The sequence below is a fragment of the Heteronotia binoei genome, chromosome 19 (assembly GCF_032191835.1).
Source record: "Heteronotia binoei isolate CCM8104 ecotype False Entrance Well chromosome 19, APGP_CSIRO_Hbin_v1, whole genome shotgun sequence".
Lineage (NCBI taxonomy): Eukaryota > Metazoa > Chordata > Lepidosauria > Squamata > Gekkonidae > Heteronotia > Heteronotia binoei.
Window position 1 is genome coordinate 45,750,717 of NC_083241.1, and position 19,142 is coordinate 45,769,858.

Sequence of the window (19,142 nt, forward strand, 5' to 3'; positions counted from 1 at the left end):
CCTTGGAGGTCTCCCATCCAAATACTAGCCAGGACCAACCCTGCTTAGCTTTTGAAATCTGATGTGATGGAGCTAACCAGGTCAGGTAACACAAAGTAAAGTAGTAATGGTCCCAATTCCAATCCTTGTGGGACTTCACTGCTTATCTTCCTTCAATTAGAGAATGATCCATTTACTCCTGCTCATTGCCTTCCGTTGCTTAACCAACTTTTAATCTATAAAAGGACCCATGAAGAGAGACCGTGAGATTTCCCACATCAAACCCACTATGTCTCAGGTACAGTTCGATGCACATCTAATACACAATAGCAAGCATCTAACCAAAATCACAACCCACTCTCCAGGCACTGTTTACTACTAATGTGACCCTGTCAGGTTTTCAAGACAAGAGACCATCAGAAGTGGTGAGCCACTACCTGCATTTGCATAATGACCCTGGACTTCCTTGGTGGTCTCCCATCCAAGTACTAAGCAGAGCTGACCCTGCTAAGCGATTTGATGGGATTGGGCTAGCCTGGGTTACTCTTCTAATACTTTTCAAATAGTCCTAAAGGCAGGATGATTCAAGGGTTGGAACACTTTCCCTATGAAGAAAGGTTAAAGTGCTTGGGGCTCCTTAGCTTGGAGAAACGACGACTGACGGGTGACATGAGAGAGGTTTACATAGGATAGATTATGCATCGGATAGAGAAGGCAGGGAAAGAAGTACTTTTCTCACAATACAAGAACTTGTAAGCACTCAATGAAATTGCTGAGCAGTTGGGTCAGAATGAATAAAAAGTACTTCTTCACCCAAAGGGTGATTAACATGTGGAACTCACTGCCACAGGTGGTGGCGGCAGCTACATGCATAGACAGCTTCAAGAGGGTATTGGATAAACATCTGGAGTAGAGGTCCATGAGTGGCTATTAGCCACAGCATATTGTTAGAACTCTCTGTCTGGGGCAGTGATGCTCTGTATTCTTGGTGCTGGGGGGAGGGCAACAGTGGGAGGGCTTCTAGTGTCCTCGCCCCATTGATGGATCGTCTAATGGCACCTCATTTTTTGGCAATTGTGTAACAGTGTTGGATTGGATGGGCCATTGATCTGATCCAAGATGGCTTCTCATGTTCCTACAGCTTTTGTACACATATATTTGGCCAATATTGAGTCAATGCCTACAATAATTCTAGAGGGATACTAGTATGCTGTCAAAACACAACAGCCTTGTGGCACCTAAAAAACCAACACAAATGATGAGACTAAGCTCACAAAAGTTTATGCCACACTGGCTGTTAGTTTTTAAGGAGTCACAGGATACAATGTACAGATTCCCTTATAGTTATAGATTTAGAAGAGAGGACTAATAGTTCATATTTTATTACTGTGACTTACTTTTGGCAATGCAGAACTTACCAGCAATCCTGCAACGTACCAGTCAAAAATGCAACATGAGCTTCCAGTAAGAGCTGGTGTCCAGGTGGAGTCTTTGTGCAGAAGTTGTCTTTGTCTCTTTGTCTTCTCACCACACTCCAAGGCCTTCTCAGAAATGAAACAAAGGTATCAGAGCAGCAACTTTCAAGCTTCACACCTTTCAGCAAGCAGCTGAACAGCATAAAGTTGCTTTGAAACAGCTTGTTTGTACACAAGGTGTTGTATTGAAAATTAGTACAAACACAATCTCTGCACTGGCACAGGTGCAGGCTGGAAGAACCTGGAAGGAAGTTCGCAACACAAAAAGCAAAGGAGAGGAAAACCGCATTGCGGCATCACTTCTGAGGATGCCCTAGGAGCAGACGGTGAAGCTGTGCCCTAACCCCAGTCCCCAGCCAGTCTCCTGAACCAGCATGGCTGGGACTAGCTCACAGGAACTGTGTTGCCACCACACCGCCCCAGTTTGTTCCCATTTCCCCACCACTGTTAGTTGGATAGCATTAAGATGGGTAGCTGTGTTAGGCTGTCTGCAGCAGTAAAAAGAGCAAGAGTCCATGAGCACTTTACAGACTAGCTGACATTTGCGGCAGAGGATGAGCTTTTGGGAGCTCTCCTCTTCTTTGGCTAGGATGTTCAATGCACAGGTAGAACACAGGCAGGATTCACGGGGAAAATAAGCTGAGAGGAAGCTTGTGACCCTTTCATCTTGAGGCACTCGTTCGGTAAAGTCTGTTTGCACAGGCACAGGCACGCCAAGTCCCCTGAGCCATAAAGACCCGGAGAGAACAGAGCCCCCCCCCCCCATGCAGGGGCCAGTCAGCAGGGAGGGTGGCGGGCAGGGAGGGCCCCGAGGCCTCTTGATTGGCCTGGTGGGAGAGCAGAGCCCCCCTTCAGCAGGACCCGGGCGCAGGATACTCGAGCCCCCCCCCCTTCCGAGGGGAAGAGGAGTGCCCAGCATCCCCGTCCGCCTGAGGGAGGGAAGGAGGCGTCTGTTGGGGCACGGCCTTCCCTTCAGCTGCCCCGGGAGGAGTTTTCTCCCCCCCTCCTCCTTACCTCAGCGCGGGGCCGCCGGCTCCCCTGCAGGGCTGAAGAGGAGGAGGAGGGATCCCGCTCGCCTGAGACGGAGAGGGGCCGCGCCCAGGACACCCCTCGCCTCGCGTCCCCGCGCCAACGCCCACAGCAGCCTCGGTCGAGGCCCCACAGCTCTGGCGCGGGGAGAGAGCCCTTTTTGGTGAGGGGAGCCCTCTCGCGCTCCCTCAGGCGCCCCGCTTTCCCGCTCTTTTTGGTGAGGGGCGCCCCGCTTTCCCGCTCTTTTTGGTGAGGGGAGGGGGGTCTCTCTCTGTGGGAGAGCTGCTTTCCCGCTCTTTTTGGTGAGGGGAGCCCTCTCGCGCTCCCTCAGGCGCCCCGCTTTCCCGCCCTTTTTGGTGAGGGGAGGGGGGTCTCTCTCTGTGGGAGAGCTGCTTTCCCGCTCTTTTTGGTGAGGGGAGCCATCTCGCGCTCCCTCAGGGCGCCCCGCTTTCCCGCTCTTTTTGGTGAGGGGCGCCCCGCTTTCCCACTCTTTTTGGTGAGGGGAGCCCTCTCGCGCTCCCTCAGGCGCCCCGCTTTCCCGCCCTTTTTGGTGAGGGGAGGGGGGTCTCTCTCTGTGGGAGAGCTGCTTTCCCGCTCTTTTTGGTGAGGGGAGCCATCTCGCGCTCCCTCAGGCGCCCCGCTTTCCCGCTCTTTTTGGTGAGGGGAGGGGGGTCTCTCTCTGTGGGAGAGCTGCTTTCCCGCTCTTTTTGGTGAGGGGAGCCATCTCGCGCTCCCTCAGGGCGCCCCGCTTTCCCGCTCTTTTTGGTGAGGGGCGCCCCGCTTTCCCACTCTTTTTGGTGAGGGGAGCCCTCTCGTGCTCCCTCAGGGCGCCCCGCTTTCCCGCTCTTTTTGGTGAGGGGAGGGGGGTCTCTCTCTGTGGGAGAGCTGCTTTCCCGCCTTTTTTGGTGAGGGGAACCAGCAGAGCAGCAGGAGGCGGAGGAGAAAGGGGGGCTGGGCCGGTGGAAGGGGCTGTGTGGCTAATTCCGGGAGTCCCCCAGTCCTGCCTGGAGGCTGCTGGCATCCCTACCAGTAGTCATCCCCCTTCAGCGGGACCACCTTCTGCAGAGCAACTTGAAAGACAGGCGTTGGGGGGGGGAGTCTGTGGAGAGGCCAGGGCCCCCAACCTCCTTGAAACCGTGTGGTGGGTGAGCAGGTGGGCACCACCACCACTGCAAAATGGCTGCCAGCCACTCAAGGCTGGCGGCTGCTTCCCTTCAGGCTGCAGATCCACAGAGCAGCAGCGTTTTCAAACACCTGCACACCAATCTGATCAAAAGCCTTCACAGGCAAAATGCCCTGGGCCGGGCACCTCACCTTGCCCACTTTTTAAAAACACTTGACCTCTCGGGCGCCCATGGGCAGGCACCAAACTGGGAGCTCCTCAGGGTTACGGTGTGGGACGAAGATCGGGAAGACCCACATTGGAATCCCCCTACTCTGCCCTGGAAGCTTGCTGGGCCAGTCACACAATCTCAGCCTGCCTCACAGGGTTGTGTGAGGATTAAGTGGAAAGGGAGAAGAATGGTCTCCACTGGGAGAAAGGCAGGGTAGACATGAAGAAAGGCAACACACACAGAACCCATCAAGCTGCCTTCTACTGAATCAGCCCCCCATCCCGCCCTGGTCCATCAAAGTCGGCCTTGTCTACCCAGCCTGGCAGAGGCTGTCCAGGGTCTTTCTTTCACACCACCTCCTACCTGAGCCTTTCAGCTGGAAATGCTGCCCTGCGGGGATTGAACATGGGACCTGCATGCCAAGCAGAGCCCCTACCACTGAGCCATGGCTTCTCCCCAGGGACTGCCTTTCCTCACATGTTCCCCAGCAGGTACTACAGTCGGTCGGGGTCACAAAATCTCTCAATCCTCAGCCTCAAGGAGGCCAGGCTAGCCACAACAAGAGCGAGGACTTTCTCAGTCTCAGCTCTGCACTGGTGGAATGAGCTCCCCGAGGATGCTAGGGCCCTGCGGGACCCTCTTCAATTCTGCAGGGTCTGCAAGATGGTGCTCTCCCACCAAGCTTTCAACAGCTCATGTATTAACATCAGAGACTGCTGTCTGGAATAAACTGACTTGGCCACCTAAAGTGTAAGCCACCCCGAGCCTGCTTTATACACCATTATTAGTGTATAAATATCACCATATTGTTTTACTGTTATCTGTTTTAGTGTTTTTAATGTTACTTTTCTGCCAGTTGGCCTTGTAAGCCACCCCAAGCCTGCTTTAGCAGGGAGGATGGGGCGTAAACTAAACAAACACAAAACAAAATAAAATTTGTGAACGGGCACATTTCCTTAGTTCTGCTGGCTTTGGCCTGAGGGGGGTGGCAACAGTGGCTGCCAAACTATCCCAGTAATACTCTGTCCAGTAGAGCTCTGTTCTCAACAGGGAATGTGCCAACTTTGAGGAGCGACTAGGGACATTCTGGTGGGAGGGGGAGCAGAAGAATTCAACAATAAATATTATGGGTCTGGTTTTATCCATCCTCACTTGTAACTTGACGCTCCTCATAGAGCATCTGGATGTTGTGTAAATACAAAGGAACTGGACCCGTGCAAGCCACACACACAAAATGTTAGACATTCCACAACTGATTCATGGATAACAGAAAAATTAACACGGAGGAGTCACTATGGGCAGTACATGAGAATGACTTGTGTTTGCTTCCTGCACCTACTCAGAGTTTGCACCACTGCCAAACTTCCAAGCAGGAAGACTTCTCTGCTGGTTTTCAGAGGTGCTGATCTCTGTACACAACCACCAAACTAAGTGCCACACAACTCTCCAGCAAACGCCAGAAAGGACAATGGTGTTCCCAAAATCTGTTCATGGCTGGACTCTGAAGCACTTCTGTGAGAAGGGCTGGGATTCCCGTTCTATATAGAGGAAGCTCAATGGGCAACTCTGGACCAGTCAGTCTCTCTCTTAGCCTAACCAAGGGCTAGATGGCCAACACAGCAATGCTGATCCCGTGAATTTAGGGGGAGGTATTTGTGAATTTCCTGCATTGTGCGGGGGTTGAACTAGATGACCATGGGGGTACCTTCCAACTCTATGATTCTAACCTAACGGAGTTGTAGGCAGGGGTGGAATTCTAGCAGGAGCTCCTTTGCATATTAGGCCACAAACGCCTGATGTAGCCAATCCTCCAACAGCTTACAAAAAAAGAGCCTTGTAAGCTCTTGGAGGATTGGCTACATCAGGGGTGTGTGACCTAATATGCAAAGGAGTTCCTGATAGAATTCCACCCCTGATTGTAAGGATAAAATGGAGGAGGTGAGAATGACAGTGGAAGTTGCTTTGGGTCCCCATTTGGATGAAAAGTGAGGTATACCATATGTGGGATATGAATGCACAGGGAGCAGAGATGCTGAGTTATTCGGGGGGGGGGGGGCTTTTGACTATGTATATTACTCTCTGAAAGAGTCAATTTGTGGCCAGGAGGATGTTGCCAGATCTAGGGACGTCTGGGTCTTTGGCTAATTTGGAGAAGGCAAGCCGCACCTTGGTTTCCTTCAGCAAAGAACCACAGGCAAATTTGTGTTTGGAAAGTGCTGCCTGCCAGTTTTTAAACACTGATCTGTCTATCCTTTCTTTTGCAATGAAGCCTGATGGTGCTGAGGAGGAGCCAGGGCTTCACTCCATCCTCCCAACAGATTTACTTCAATGCCTGGCCAGTTTGCTCTTAAGAGAGAGAAAACTTGTTTGCCCAAGTCAAGGAAAAGACAAGGAAACCCACCTGGAGGACCTCGCAGCCTTCCTCTTCTCACTGACAGAGACAGAAGGCGAGGAGGGTAAGTGAGTGTGAATTCTGGAGAACATTCATTCATTGCATTCAGTTTCTAGCCAGGTTGCCCCCATCCCACCCTGCAGACATGAGATGTGGTGCCCAGGGTAGTCCCACCCTTGCCTCTACAGGAACATTTGTGTTTCTCCTGTTCAGAGCAGCCAGCAGCAAAAGTGACTGTGGTGCCCCAAACAGAACCATGCCTGCAAACATAACTGGTGCCCCTAGTGTCTCACGAGTGGGATTCACATGCAAATGCAGTGGCTGCATTTGTGGAGACAACAGAGTATTGTTTATTTATTTATTTTATGCTATTTCTATCCTGCCCTCCCCTGCAAGCAGACTCAGGGTGAGTCACAACCATAAATAAAACAATAGATATGAGACATTATACGCTCCATTTAAATACTAACTTTTAAATATGATGGCGACCCGGATAATTTCACACTCCCAGGGGGCAATAATGGGAACAGGTGGGCCGAATGGCCATCAGGGACATAGAGCCGCTGCCAGTCTGAGAAGACAATACTGACTTTGATGGACCAAGGGTCTGATTCAGTATAAGGCAGCTTCATATGTTCATAATGCCCAGCACAGGCAAGTTTGAGCAGGGGAGGCCGATATAATTAGACGTCTGCCACCTCAACCAGAGGCCTGGTGGAACAGCTCCATTGTGCAGGCTTTTCAGAATTGTAATAGATCTCACAGGGCCCTGATCTCAAGTGAGAGCATGTTCCACCATGCTGGCCAGCTCTGGCCCTGGCTGAGGTTAGGCGGATGTCCTTCAGGATGGAAACTACGAGGAGATGGTGTTCAGAATAATCTAAAGCTTTTGGGGGGACTTATGGGGAGAGATGGTCCCACAGATAGGTTGGTCACTGATCGCAGAGGGCCTCAAAGGTTAATACCATCACCAATACTCCCTCTAAGCAGTGGAGTCTTGTGAGCAAAAATTCTGCTTTTTGAGCTACTGGCATTAAAGTTGTGAACTTTAGTTTAGATTAGTTTGCTCTGGAGCCATTTTTCCTGATCTAAGACAAAAATGTGTGAGCCGGAGGCTAAAAACTGTGAGCCAGCTCACACTCAGCTTAAAGGGAACACTGATCGTAACTGTGAACCTAATCCAGTACTTATCCAGTACTGATCCAGGTAGCCAGTGAAGCACTGGCTGGATGTGTGCCCACAAAGGTGTCACAGTGAGCAGGCGCAGTGCTGCATTTTGCACCCGCTGAAGCTTCCAGATCAGATTCAAGGGCAGCCCTGTATACTGTGAGTTACAGTAGTCTAGCCTGGAAGTGACCATTGCATGGATTGTTGCTATGAAGATGATTTTCAATTATAGTCCACTTTTCTCACTGGAACCTAAGGCACATTACAACTATGAGTTTTAAAACCCAGGCAGTAACCAGATTATGAAATATTATAACATCATGCAATCATTGAGTGGATTACAAGACAGGATAACATTTGACTCTAAAGACAAAGATTCCTAGTAAGACAGAATAATGCAGTTGGGCTGGGAGTATAGACCACGTAAGGAACAACAGAACAATGCATGCAAACCTAACTGTTTATGGCAACAAGAAAACCCATTCTAGCATACAGACCAAGGACTCCACTCCTTTGGAGGAGTAGAGCCACTCAGGCTCTCTCCACCCCCCACTCCTTAGTCTCCTGCGACTCTGCAATATGGAGCACATAAGACCAAAGAAAGAAACTGCTCTCACAGTTTTCCTACACCACTGCTTGGTGATGGATGCTTAGATTATTTCAAACTCTGCCATCAAACATCTCCACTCCTTCACTTGCACCTGCTGGAATGGCCTTGGGGCAGCCATAGTTATCACAGAGGTTGTCCTTGAAAGGGCAGCTGCTGTGAGAGCCCTCTCAGCCCCACCCACCTCACAGGGTGTCTGTTGTGGGGGAGGAAGAGAAAGGAGATTGTGAGCCACTCTGAGACTTTTGAGTGGAGGGCAGAATATAAATCCAATCCAAAGTCTTCTTTTCATTGCTTTGGCTTGGTGCCAGGTTTATCAGAAGAAGCAGGAGAAGGAAAACACCAGCGTCGTCCTCCCTCCCGCTTCAGCCTGTGGGTCAATATTTGATTCTTGGGGAGACCAGAGGGGGGAGGGGCTTATGCCCAGCAGCACCAGCCACTCAGGAGGGGAGGAGAGAGTGCTGGAGGTTTCCATGTGGCCCTGCCCTCTGCTTCCCTCCTCTTTGTTCCGTTCTGGTTGTTTGTCTGTCCTGCTGGCATAACAAGTGCCATCCTACCAAAGGACCACAATGGGCTGTCTGGAGGGAAGAAGAAGCAACAACACAAGGACTGCTGCTGGGGAAAGGGTGTGTGTATGTTGCAACTGTCAGATGAAGTAGGGCTGTGTGGGGCCAGAGGGCAAGACCACTCCAGCCTTGGTGAGATTCTCCAGCAGAGTGCCCATGGTGGGGGGTGGGGAACCACCTGCCCCCAGAAGGAAGAGAGCAGAGGATCAAGGAAGCCAGGCAAAAGCCATCAAGGCAAGGCTCACTCTCATGGGCTGGATGGATCTATCAGCCTTGCTCTGGCCAAAGGAGGGGAAAGCTGGGGGGGGGGGGGGGGTGTCTTTCCTCCGTTCTCTCCCATCAACCTGCTTGCTCTCTTCAAGGCCTCTTCCTAATGTTTCCACTCTCAAATATGTTGTTGCTGTTGTCTGGAGAAGAAGTGCATGGTGTACTTTGCTCTCCTTGTTCCAGGGTGCTGGGCACAGTACAGTGCCATACTGGGGGCACCTGTGAGCATCCATTGGCCCCTGCTGCTCCCAGGTAGCAACGATAGCCGGTTGTCTCTTTTCCCCTAGCATGAGCTGCTACAGGTGGTGGAGGAAGGAAGAATAGAGCTTCCTTTAAGACAAAGGATTTCATGTAGCAGGCTGGGTACGTTCCTGCATGCTGCATAGGAGTGCTCTGATTTAGAAGCAGAATTTCTCCCTGCAGCCCAAGGGCCCCCCCTGCCTGATCTTCCATCCCTTGATGTGTGATTCAAATTGTTCCTCCTATACGGAAACTTGCAGGACCAGACTCACCCCCCCCCCAACCTCGCCCCCAAGATCAATACCTCAGCCACTGTTCACCCAATTCCCAGGCCTATTTCTAGGGATTGTAGAAAAAGTACCATGGCTTAGCAGTCAAGAGAGTACGCTAGGCATCTGCTTGTTGTGCCTGGTGGCCCAAGTTGTGCCTCTGCTGTAAGCCATCAGCATCCCCCCTCCCCCGCATTCCTCCTCTTGTTTGCAGGAAGGGAGTAATAACAGTAACATGCCCTGCAGAGCTGTTGTCAGGATTCCCACCAGAGAAGGTACATTCAGTGCTGTGGGCAGCCCAGTGGGCTCGAGCAGTGCCCAGTGTTATGTTATCAAAAACCAGTGCTGGCCTCAGGTAGTCATTGGCATCCTGTGCAAGCACCAGGCGTTTCCAACTCTGGGGTGACGTTGCTTTCACAACATTTTCACGGCAGACTTTTTACGGGGTGGCTTGCCATTGCCTTCCCCAGTCATCTGCACTTCCCCCCCCCCCCAGCAAGCTGAGTACTCATTTGACCGACCTCAGAAGGATGGAAGGCTGAGTCAACTTCGAGCCGGCTACCTGTAAACCCAGCTTCCACCAGGGATCGAGCTTGTCAAAAGCCAGCTTTGGCTTATGCATGATGCAAAGGCTACAGAGGATCTTTCCTACATACAGTCTCTTTCTGCTTTATATGTTGACATCATTCCTCACCTTTTTATTTTTCTCAGCTCTTGGTTTCCATTTTTTCAACATGTGTATCAGTCCACTTCACCCTCTGGCTCTCCAACATGCAGAGAGTGAAAGCCACTGGTGGATTTCAGCAGGAAGACATGGTGAGAACATTATTCACCTTGGAAACTTGTAGCAATTGAAATCCTACCTTTAATGCCCAGAAGTTCCATTCTTGCAGAAGATAATTTGGAAGAGCAGACAAAATCAATAGCCAGTGTGCTTTGAGTCACATTTGTCCTTTCAGAAAGAGGGAGGGAGGGTGTTCTGCACAACAACCCCCCCCCCCCCCAGCCCGCCTTCTGGCGTCATGTGGAGGCTGGAGAAACTTTCTGCCTGCTTCAGATAATCCTGTTTGCATCAAGCAAAGTCCTTGTCTGGGTACCAGATGAGCACTGGCTCTCCCTCTGCAGAGCACAAGCCACACACCCAGGTGTCACCATAACTGTTGAGGCAGAGCTTTTAAGTCTGTATTTGTTTTATACTTTAATCTTGTTTTTAATTGTTTGAATTTTGATGGAACCCACCCTGAGTGCTTCACAGGAAGGGTGGGATACAAGCCGAACAAAATAAATAAATAAAAAGTAAAACATCTTCCTTCCAATTGCAAAGACTTTAGCCAGTCTGTCCCACATACCCCTGGGTCTCTTGTGGGAATGCTGGGTAACTGTACAGAATTGTCAAAGAATTGTAGTAGGTGATGGGCTGAGATGTTTCAGAAACACGAAGAAGGTAAGTGGCGGGCAGCAGACAGTGAGAGGGAGATACTGCCTGGCATCTGGCCAGCAGCCTTTGTTGGAGGGTGAACTTCAGGTGAGCAGTCAACCACTTCATAGCTGGGGAAGGAAGCCCCTGCAGTAAGTAAAGTAAGTAAGTAAAGTAAAATTTTATTTGTATCCCGCCCTCCCCCGCCAAAGCAGGCTCAGGGCGGCTAACAACAAGAGAAATAACAATACATTAATAAAACCTTACATTAATAAGCGTTAAATTAACCTTAAAACCACTTAATACATTAATTAAACAATTACTAATCTGATAACATTAAGTTAAATCTAACAGTTGATATTGGCGGCGGATGTTTCTTTGTTATGCACTTGTAGTTCAGCTGTTCATGAACGCCAGTTTAAAGAGGGCGGTCTTGCAGGCCCTGCGGAACTGATCAAGGTTCCGCAGGGCCCGCACCTCTGGGAGCTGGTTCCAAAGATATGGGGCCACAGAAGAAAAGGCCCGTGTGGGGTGTTCTGGAGTTTAATTTCTTTTGGCCCAGGGGTAGTCAATCTGTTTTTTCCCATCGACCTCAGTGCTCTCTGGGGCTCGTACGGGGAGACACGGTCCCTCAGGTAGGTCGGTCCTCGGCCGTATAGGGCTTTAAAGGTAATAACCAGCACTTTGTACTGGACCCGGTATACAATCGGTAGCCAGTGCAGTTCGCGTAGTCCCGGCCGTATATGTTCCCATCTCGGGAGACCAAGCAACAGCCTGGCCGCCGCGTTCTGCACTAGCTGTAGCTTCCGGGTCCGGCACAAAGGCAGCCCCATGTAGAGGGCGTTACAGTAGTCCAATCCTGAGGTGACCGTCGCATGGATCACTGTTGCTAGGTCCCGGCGCTCTAGGAAAGGGGCCAGCTGCCTCGCCCGCCTCAGATGGAAAAATGCTGACTTGGCAGTGGCTGTTATCTGGGCTCCATTGATAGTGAAGGCTCCAGTAGAAACACCCAAACTCTTTATATTTCCCTCCCCAGGGCGCCACGGCCCACACAGAGAACCTCTGTCTTCGCTGGGTTCAACTTCAGCCCACTCAGTCTAAGCCACGTTGCAACAGCCTGTAAAGCCCGGTCCAGGTTCTCCGGGGCGGAGGCGGCCGGCCGTTCATTAGCAGATAGAGCTGGGTGTCATCTGCATATTGATGACAACCCAACCCAAAACCTCTGGGCGATCTGGGCAAGGGGGCGCATATAGATGTTAAAATAACATCGGGGAGAGAACTGCTCCCTGAGGCACCCCACAATCTAGTGTGCGCCTCTGGGATCGTTCACCCCAATCGCCACCCTTTGTCCCCGACCCATGAGGAAGGAGGAGAGCCATTGTAGGGCCAGCCCCCTAACCCCTATGTCAGCAGCAGGGTGTCCTCAGGCCACAGTCCTTGGGTGGGACACAGGATCTCTTGGGTGATGGGGCTGCCAGTTTAGTCGCTTGCAGAAGGCCCCACCAGCATCTCAAGGTAAAATACCTCAGCAAGGATTGGGAAAGACCCTTCTTGGGTGACCTGGAGACCTGCTGCTGCAGGTTAAAGCGCACAGCCCTGAGCTAGAGGGGCCAGTGGTGTGTTCCTAAAGAGCACAAGTGGTAAGTCTTCTGGCGGCTGGTTGCAGTCTGATAAAGACCAGCTGTGAGTTGATCACATTCTGCAATCCTGTTGCAAAGGAAATCAAGTTCCAGGTTTACTTGGGGGGGGGGGGGGGAGGGCATATTTCTGCGGATTATTTTTCAATTTAAAAAATGTTGATATGAAATAGGGTCTCCCCCCCCCCCCCCAAGAATATTTCATTGCATCACACCAAAGGAAGGTCTCGCCGCCGCTCTTTCCTCCCACTTCCCTCCCTCTCTCCGCCTTCCTCCTTGCGCTATTAGTCCCCGCCGCTCCGGGGCCGGTTTGCTCCTGCTGGGGCTGTGGCCCGCCCGCCCGCCCGCTCACCTGCCGCACCCTGCCCTGCCCTGGGGAGGCTCTTGAGGGCGCCCTCCCTGGCACCGGCCAAGCGCTCGGGCGAGCAGCAGGCAAGCGGCAGCGGCTCCGCGGGTGGGTGAGTGAGTGACGCGGCCTTCTCTGCTGTGGCTCCCGCTTGTCCTGCCGCTTCCGCACGGCCGCTCCGCGGGAAGAGGCTTTTGGCGCGTCTGCTGCAGCGCTGCCCTGCTCGGAGGACCTGCGCGGGCAGGCAGGAGGGTCTGAGTTCGAGAGCCGGCCTCTGGGACGACGGTGGCTTCTCCGAGGCGGCTCGGGGCGCCGATGCAGTTGGGCGAGCTCAGCGTCTCAGGCAGGCTGGCGCGCAGACAAGTAGGCTTCGGTATTGGAGCCCCGCTTGCGCTCCGCCGAGGGTTTGGGTTTGGGGCAGGAGCGGGCGGCCTCTTTCCCGAGGCCTTCCCCTCCCAGCCCGGGAGAAGGAGAGGGGCGCGCCCTGCCTCTCCTCCCCTCCCCTCTAGAGAAGCTCCTGGGCAGGGGAGGCGCCTGCGGGCTTCTTGGTGCTCTCCTCCTCCTCGCCGGGCATCTTTGCAGCCGCGCTGCTTCTCTGCAGAGCAAAACTCCAGAAAGGGGCAGGGGGCCGAGCAGCAGGGAGATGGATGTGAAGCGGGCTGCTTGGTTTTCTCTCCCGACGGCCGGTGAGGGCCGGCGGGCCTTGTGTCAAGTGTCAACACGAGCGGCTGCTTCTCTGGACCAGGAACCAAAACACCACGCAGGCCAGCTGCGCAGCCGGATTGGTGCTGGGCGGGGTCAAGGGCAGGGGAAGGGGAAGGGAGGCTGCCCTCAAAGCCCGAGCCTGGAGGGCTCTTTCTGCTCTGCCCAGAGCTGTCCGGGCAGACCTGGCCCTCCATGGTCGGGGAGAGGGTATGGACGCACGCAAGGCTGCGGGAGAATTCAGCAGCCAGTCCCCTCCCCCCCCTTTATCTCAAAGGCAGGAGGCAACAAACACTTCGGTTCGGAGTGTGGGTGGGGGGTCCCTTGCACTGACCCACCTCTGAGAAGTGTTCCCAAGCTTATCCAAACTCTTGTGGCTTCTCTCAAGGTTCCTCTGGTGTTTTCTGAACATGAGTCAGCGGTGTGATGCAGCAGCAAAAAAGGCAAATACAGTTTGAGGCTGCATCAACAGAAGTCGTGTCCAGATCATGCCAAGTGATAGTATTGCTTTACTTTGCTCTGGTTAGTAAAGTATTGCTTTACTTTGCTCTGGTTACTTTGCTCTGCTCCCCTAGAGGACACCCACAATTTAAAAGAAGGATCTAGACAAGGAGGGCAACAAAGATGGTGAGGGGTCTGGAGACCAAGTCCTATGAGGAAAGGCTGAAGGAGTTGGGGATGTTTAGCCTGCAGGGGAGGCAGCTGAGAGGTGATCTGATCACCCTCCAGATACTCGAAGGGCTGTCATGTAGTAGAGGATGGTGCAGAGTTGTTTTCTGTTGCTCCAGGACAGACCAGAACCAACGGGTTGAAATGGAATCCAAAGAGCTTCCGGCTCAACATTAGGAAGAACTTCCTGACAGTGAGAGCGGTTCCTCAGTGGAACAGGCTTCCTCCTTGGGAGGTGGTGGGCTCTCCTTCCTTGGAGGCTTTAAAGCAGAGGCTAGATGTCCCTCGGACAGCCATGCTGATTCTGTGAATGAGGCAGATCATGAGAAGGAGGGCAGGAAGGGCTGCATCAGGGCTTAGTTTCATGGGCCTTTCTTACACATCCAGGGTCAGGCAGCAATTTTTCTCCAGGCCAGTTGGGCTAGGGATCCTGGAGGGGTTTTGCCATCTCCTGGGCATGGAGCAGGTGTCACTGGGAGTATGTGTGGGGAGGCATTTGTGAATTTCCTGCATTGTACAGGGGGCTGGACTAGATGACCCTGGAGGTCCCTTCCAGCTTTATGATTCCATAACTCCCCTCACCTGGTTCCATTTGTGTTGCTGAAGAGACCCCTCACATTTGGGCACAGTTTTGGCTGAGGTGAAATGCCCTGTTGTGCATCTGCCTGCTTTGGCAGCAAATGTCCTGATGGGAGGATGTCTCACGCCTGTCAAAATTTGCTTGCCCCCTCTCACTCCGCCCCCCTCTCCCCGCCTTGGGTCTGTTTGAAATTGTCCCTCAAAAGTGCTGTGATGCTCCCTGAGCAGAACCATCAAACCCAAATCAAAACCCAGTTGGTTCTCCTCAACAAAGTGTTGTTGAACTTCTTGCTTTTAAAGTCATCTTAGCCGCTTAAGTGCAGTGTGCACAAAGAATCCTTGGAAAGTCACAGATCTCAGAAGTTGCAGAACAAGCACACCTTGCCTGGCTCATCCAGTTGGCACAGAGATTGTCTTGTTACCTGTTGAGCCACGTGGTTTCATGCAGTTTACGGCACTGCTGAAATCCGGCAGCTTCATTGTCCACCGCTGTTTTGGGGAGGGGCAGTGGGTCAGTGGCAGAGCCTCTGCTTGGCATTCAGTTGACCTGAGCAGAAATGTTGTACTACTTTGCCGCGGGAGGAGGTGTCCTTTTCTCTTTTTGGTGCCTGTTCAGAGCTGGGGGAAGGCCCCAGCTGCTGTGCATGTTCAGAGAAGCTGTGTGGCCGGAAGACTCTGTTTTCTAGGTTAGGAGAAACAGAGATTATTCCAGTTAATGCTGTGCCTCCAACAGGTTTTGAAATGGGCAGCTGAATTGTACTGAGAGTATTTTGATGAAAACGGATCTTTATTGATTGCCAAAGAAGAAAATCATTCTTGAAATGAATTCCAGAGTAAAATCATATCCCTCCGAGAAAAATGTCTGAGTGGCAGGCTGAGATTAACATAATAAATTGAATTTGTTCTTCAGCCCTTTGATGCAATCAGCAGCTGGAGGATGCCGCTGCCCTTCGGTGCTCTTTGAGATGGGGGGGGGATGAAGTGAGTGCTTTCGGGCCACGCAACAAGAGATGGCTGGTGGTGGACTCTTGCCACTTGAAATCATCAGTATTGATTCCTGCTGGGGAGCAGTAAAGGCTGTTACTCAGCAGGGGCTCCTATGGCCTGTTAAAGAGTGGGGGGGGGGGGCACAAGGACACAAGGGACCGGGTGGAAATGCATGCCACTGTGAGGTGCTTGTGTGGTGTGCCACACAAGAAGAAAGCTCTCTGCCCTCCCTCCCTCCCCCCAGCCTTGGGCCCTTGGTGGGAAAGCTCTGCCCCGGGCAGGCCTAGCTTCTTGCCATTCCAGATGTCAGCATCTTTCTCAGGACTCCCCTCCCCTTGCCCAGGCCACCCCTGTCCCTTATCTCCCTTGCCTTCCTGGCTTCCCTTTCATGCCTAGGAGACTCCTTTCCTTTCTCAGAAGCGCCTCCTTGACTAGCCTCAAGGCAACAAAGCTAACCTGCTCGCTCAGGACTCTGGCCTTCATTGGGCCTCTGTGTGTTGTGAGTGAGTTGTGTCAGGGTAGGGCAGGGGGAATGAGCAGAAAGAGGATAGGTGGAGCTTTGGGGAATGTGTCAAGATCCCCAGGCCAGTGGCCTGCTCTGTCTTTCCTCTCTGCTGTCTGGGAGGGCAGTGCTGGCTTGGCTGTCCAGGGGGGCAGAAAAGGGGGCTTGGCCATCCCATTTTCAAGCAATGTCCACTGTCAGGAGACAGCAGCAGGAGTCAAACTGGCCACTAAAGGAGAAGCCTGGAGCCAGATCTGACTTTGGAGAGAAAGCTGTTTCCTTTCTCAAGAAAGGCTCTAATAAAAACCTGTCAATAGAACTTTTGCTCTGGGTACATGAAAATAACAGAAGGGAATGCAACGTAGGCCATTCCGCCTGGAGTGGATGCCGCCCCAAATGATGTCCCCACAGCAGGGTTGGATCTAGGGGGGGAGAGGGGGCGCTTGCCCAAATTGGGTATAGAGTCCGTTCTGTTCTATGAGCCCATAAGATAGAATGGGCCCATACGGGGGGCGTCATTTCTTAATCCCCCCCCTCAAAAAACATGCAGATCTGGTCCTGCCCACAGCATAATTTTGGTTGCTTGCATCTCCTGGCCAGATTGATCTTACATTGGGAGCGGAGGCTGCTGACTGGCAATGCTGACCCAGGTCCTCTTAGTTGGGGGTGACTGCAGCTTGCGGCAAGAGCTTCATTGTCCTAGGTGAGGTGCAGTTTAGTCACTTTACCTGTATATTCCAACCACATCGAAAGGAATTCCCCGGAAGGTGGCCTTTTGTGATGAGCTTAATTGAATACAGTGGGCTGGAGCCAACCTGCAGTCCATCTGCAGCGGCTGAAAGGCGGCATGTAAATCCGATGATCTGTCCCCTCCCCAGGTCACCTGGCAATGAAGGCCTCCATTCAGGCTCTGACTCTCTGGGGGAAGCAAGCCCCAGCTCACAGCATCACCGCCATCCTGATCATGGAGGACCAGAGGACGATCGTCACGGGCAGTCAGGAGGGGCCCCTGTGCCTCTGGCACCTGTCCCCAGAACTAAAGGTGTGTGCTCCTGTAGCGGACAGCGCTCTCCTCTCCCCGGGGAGGGACAGTGGCTCAGTGGTAGAGCATCTGCTTGGGAAGCAGAAGGTCCCAGGTTCAATCCCTGGCATCTCCAACTAAAAAAGGGTCCAGGCAAGTAGTTGTGAAAAACCTCAGCTTGGGACCCTGGAGAGCCGCTGCCAGTCTGAGTAGACAATACTGATTTTGATGGACCAAGGGGGGTCTGATTCAGTATAAGGCAGCTTCATATGTCCTCCTCCCCCCACCCTCCTCTCTAGCCTCCTTAGGTGCAGTCCCTGGCACTGCTGTGGGGGAGATCGAAGTCTAAGGTGGCATCCCCCAGGCATTTCTTTGAGTCTCACATGTTCTCAGCAACACTTTTTGGAGACCCACTGTGTACCACAGGGTTGCTGAGGTTTCTTGGTTGTGAAATGCAAAAGCATCCTCTTCCAGAAGGCTCCCTCACATCCTCCCGGTCTGCCTACACAGAGCCCCATAAGGGTACAAAGAAAGCCAAAACCAGCATGCCACACTCCCTGCCCCGTGGGCCTGTGTCCTGGTGTCCCTGTGGCAGAAGAATGTGCCACATCTTTCTGCTGCTCCATTGTGATGATAACTTCTTGATCTTCTAGATTTCATCCAAACAAATCCTCTTGGGCCACTCAGCATCTGTGACATGTTTGGCCAAAGCGAGGGACTTTGAGAAGCAGCCGTATGTGGTCAGTGCTACAGAGAATGGGTCAGTCACTTTGCTTTTCAATAGCAATAACATTTATTTTCAAATTTGTAGTGGTGGAAATGAAGATAAAGGTCCGTAGGCTGGTAATCCCTGGTCCTCAGGTGGCAAAACCATTGCAAACGAGGGTGCTCCAGAGACAGTCCCAGTCCCACTTAGGTCTGTGCTGGACACTCTGAGGTGTCGGGGAGGGGCTGTGAGGGACTGTGAAGAAGCCTCTGCAGAAGGTGGTCCCAGTTCAACTGCTGCACCTCCAGCCCAAAAGGACTGCCCTTGTGCGGGTGATGCGAAAGAGCTCCATCTGGGACCCTGGAGAGCTGCCGCCAGTCACGGTCAGCAGGCAAGATGGACCCTGGCAGAGAAACAAATCCTGTGTGTCTGGAGCAGATGCTTGTGCTGGGTGGGTCTCTCTGGGAGTCTGTACTTGTATCTGTCACACCTGCCTGGGAAGGAAGGAGACAATACCTGTGGGGTTTAGAAAACCAGTCTCCTCTCCCTCTTCCATAGGGGGTTGTGTCTACACACACATTTTTCTTTGATATAAAGCTACAATCAAAATATTTATGGACCACTGCTGTGCTGCCTCACTTAATGTGAAAATCAAGGAATGCTTGGTCCTTTTTAAATAATTTACACAACTGATTAAAACAATGAAGCCGTATTGAGATTGCAAGACGTCCTTCTGAGGGTGTGTGACTTTTTTTATAGCCCTGGACAGCAAAGCAGCTGGCCTCTGGAGGGCACTCTTTCCCTTTTGCAGAGACAGAGCAGAGCCCCGGTTCCCGGGGTGTCTGTGGAAGAACCAGATATATTATGTTTCAGGAAACATGCAGTTTAAGTTTAGTAAAACCCAACTCGTTTTCTGCGCTTCCAGTAACTGGGAGCTCAGGTGACCCCAGATGCCAAACAGTGGTGGGAGCTGGAGCAGGCCTGTTGCCAGCCCTTTTCTGGATTCTGAAGTGCAAAGAAAGGGATACTGTCTTGTGTCACTATCAGCCCTCAGGAAGGAGGCTGGTGTGTCCCCCCACCAGGAGTCAGACCGGGCCACACTGAGGTATGACCTGGCTGGCCGTAACCCAGACTCTCTCTTGGCAGGGAAATGTGCATTTGGAATGTCACCAGCGGCCAGTGCATTGAGCACACCCAGCTCCCCTTTAGGCACACGGCTATCTGTGTAAGTATAGTCCCTCCTCTCTCAGT

The 19,142-nt window shown here is 52.3% G+C and overlaps 1 protein-coding gene across 1 annotated transcript in view; it reads left to right on the forward strand.

Moving 5' to 3' along the window:
- Positions 1-6,138: 6,138 nt before the first annotated feature.
- WDR72 (WD repeat domain 72) overlaps positions 6,139-19,142 on the forward strand; it is a 52,959-nt gene continuing 39,955 nt past the window's right edge. The window contains 4 exon segments of the mRNA XM_060260002.1: positions 6,139-6,273; positions 17,043-17,206; positions 17,839-17,945; positions 19,038-19,116. Of these exon segments, the coding sequence (XP_060115985.1) occupies positions 17,054-17,206; positions 17,839-17,945; positions 19,038-19,116 (339 nt within the window). The 5' untranslated portion in view covers positions 6,139-6,273; positions 17,043-17,053.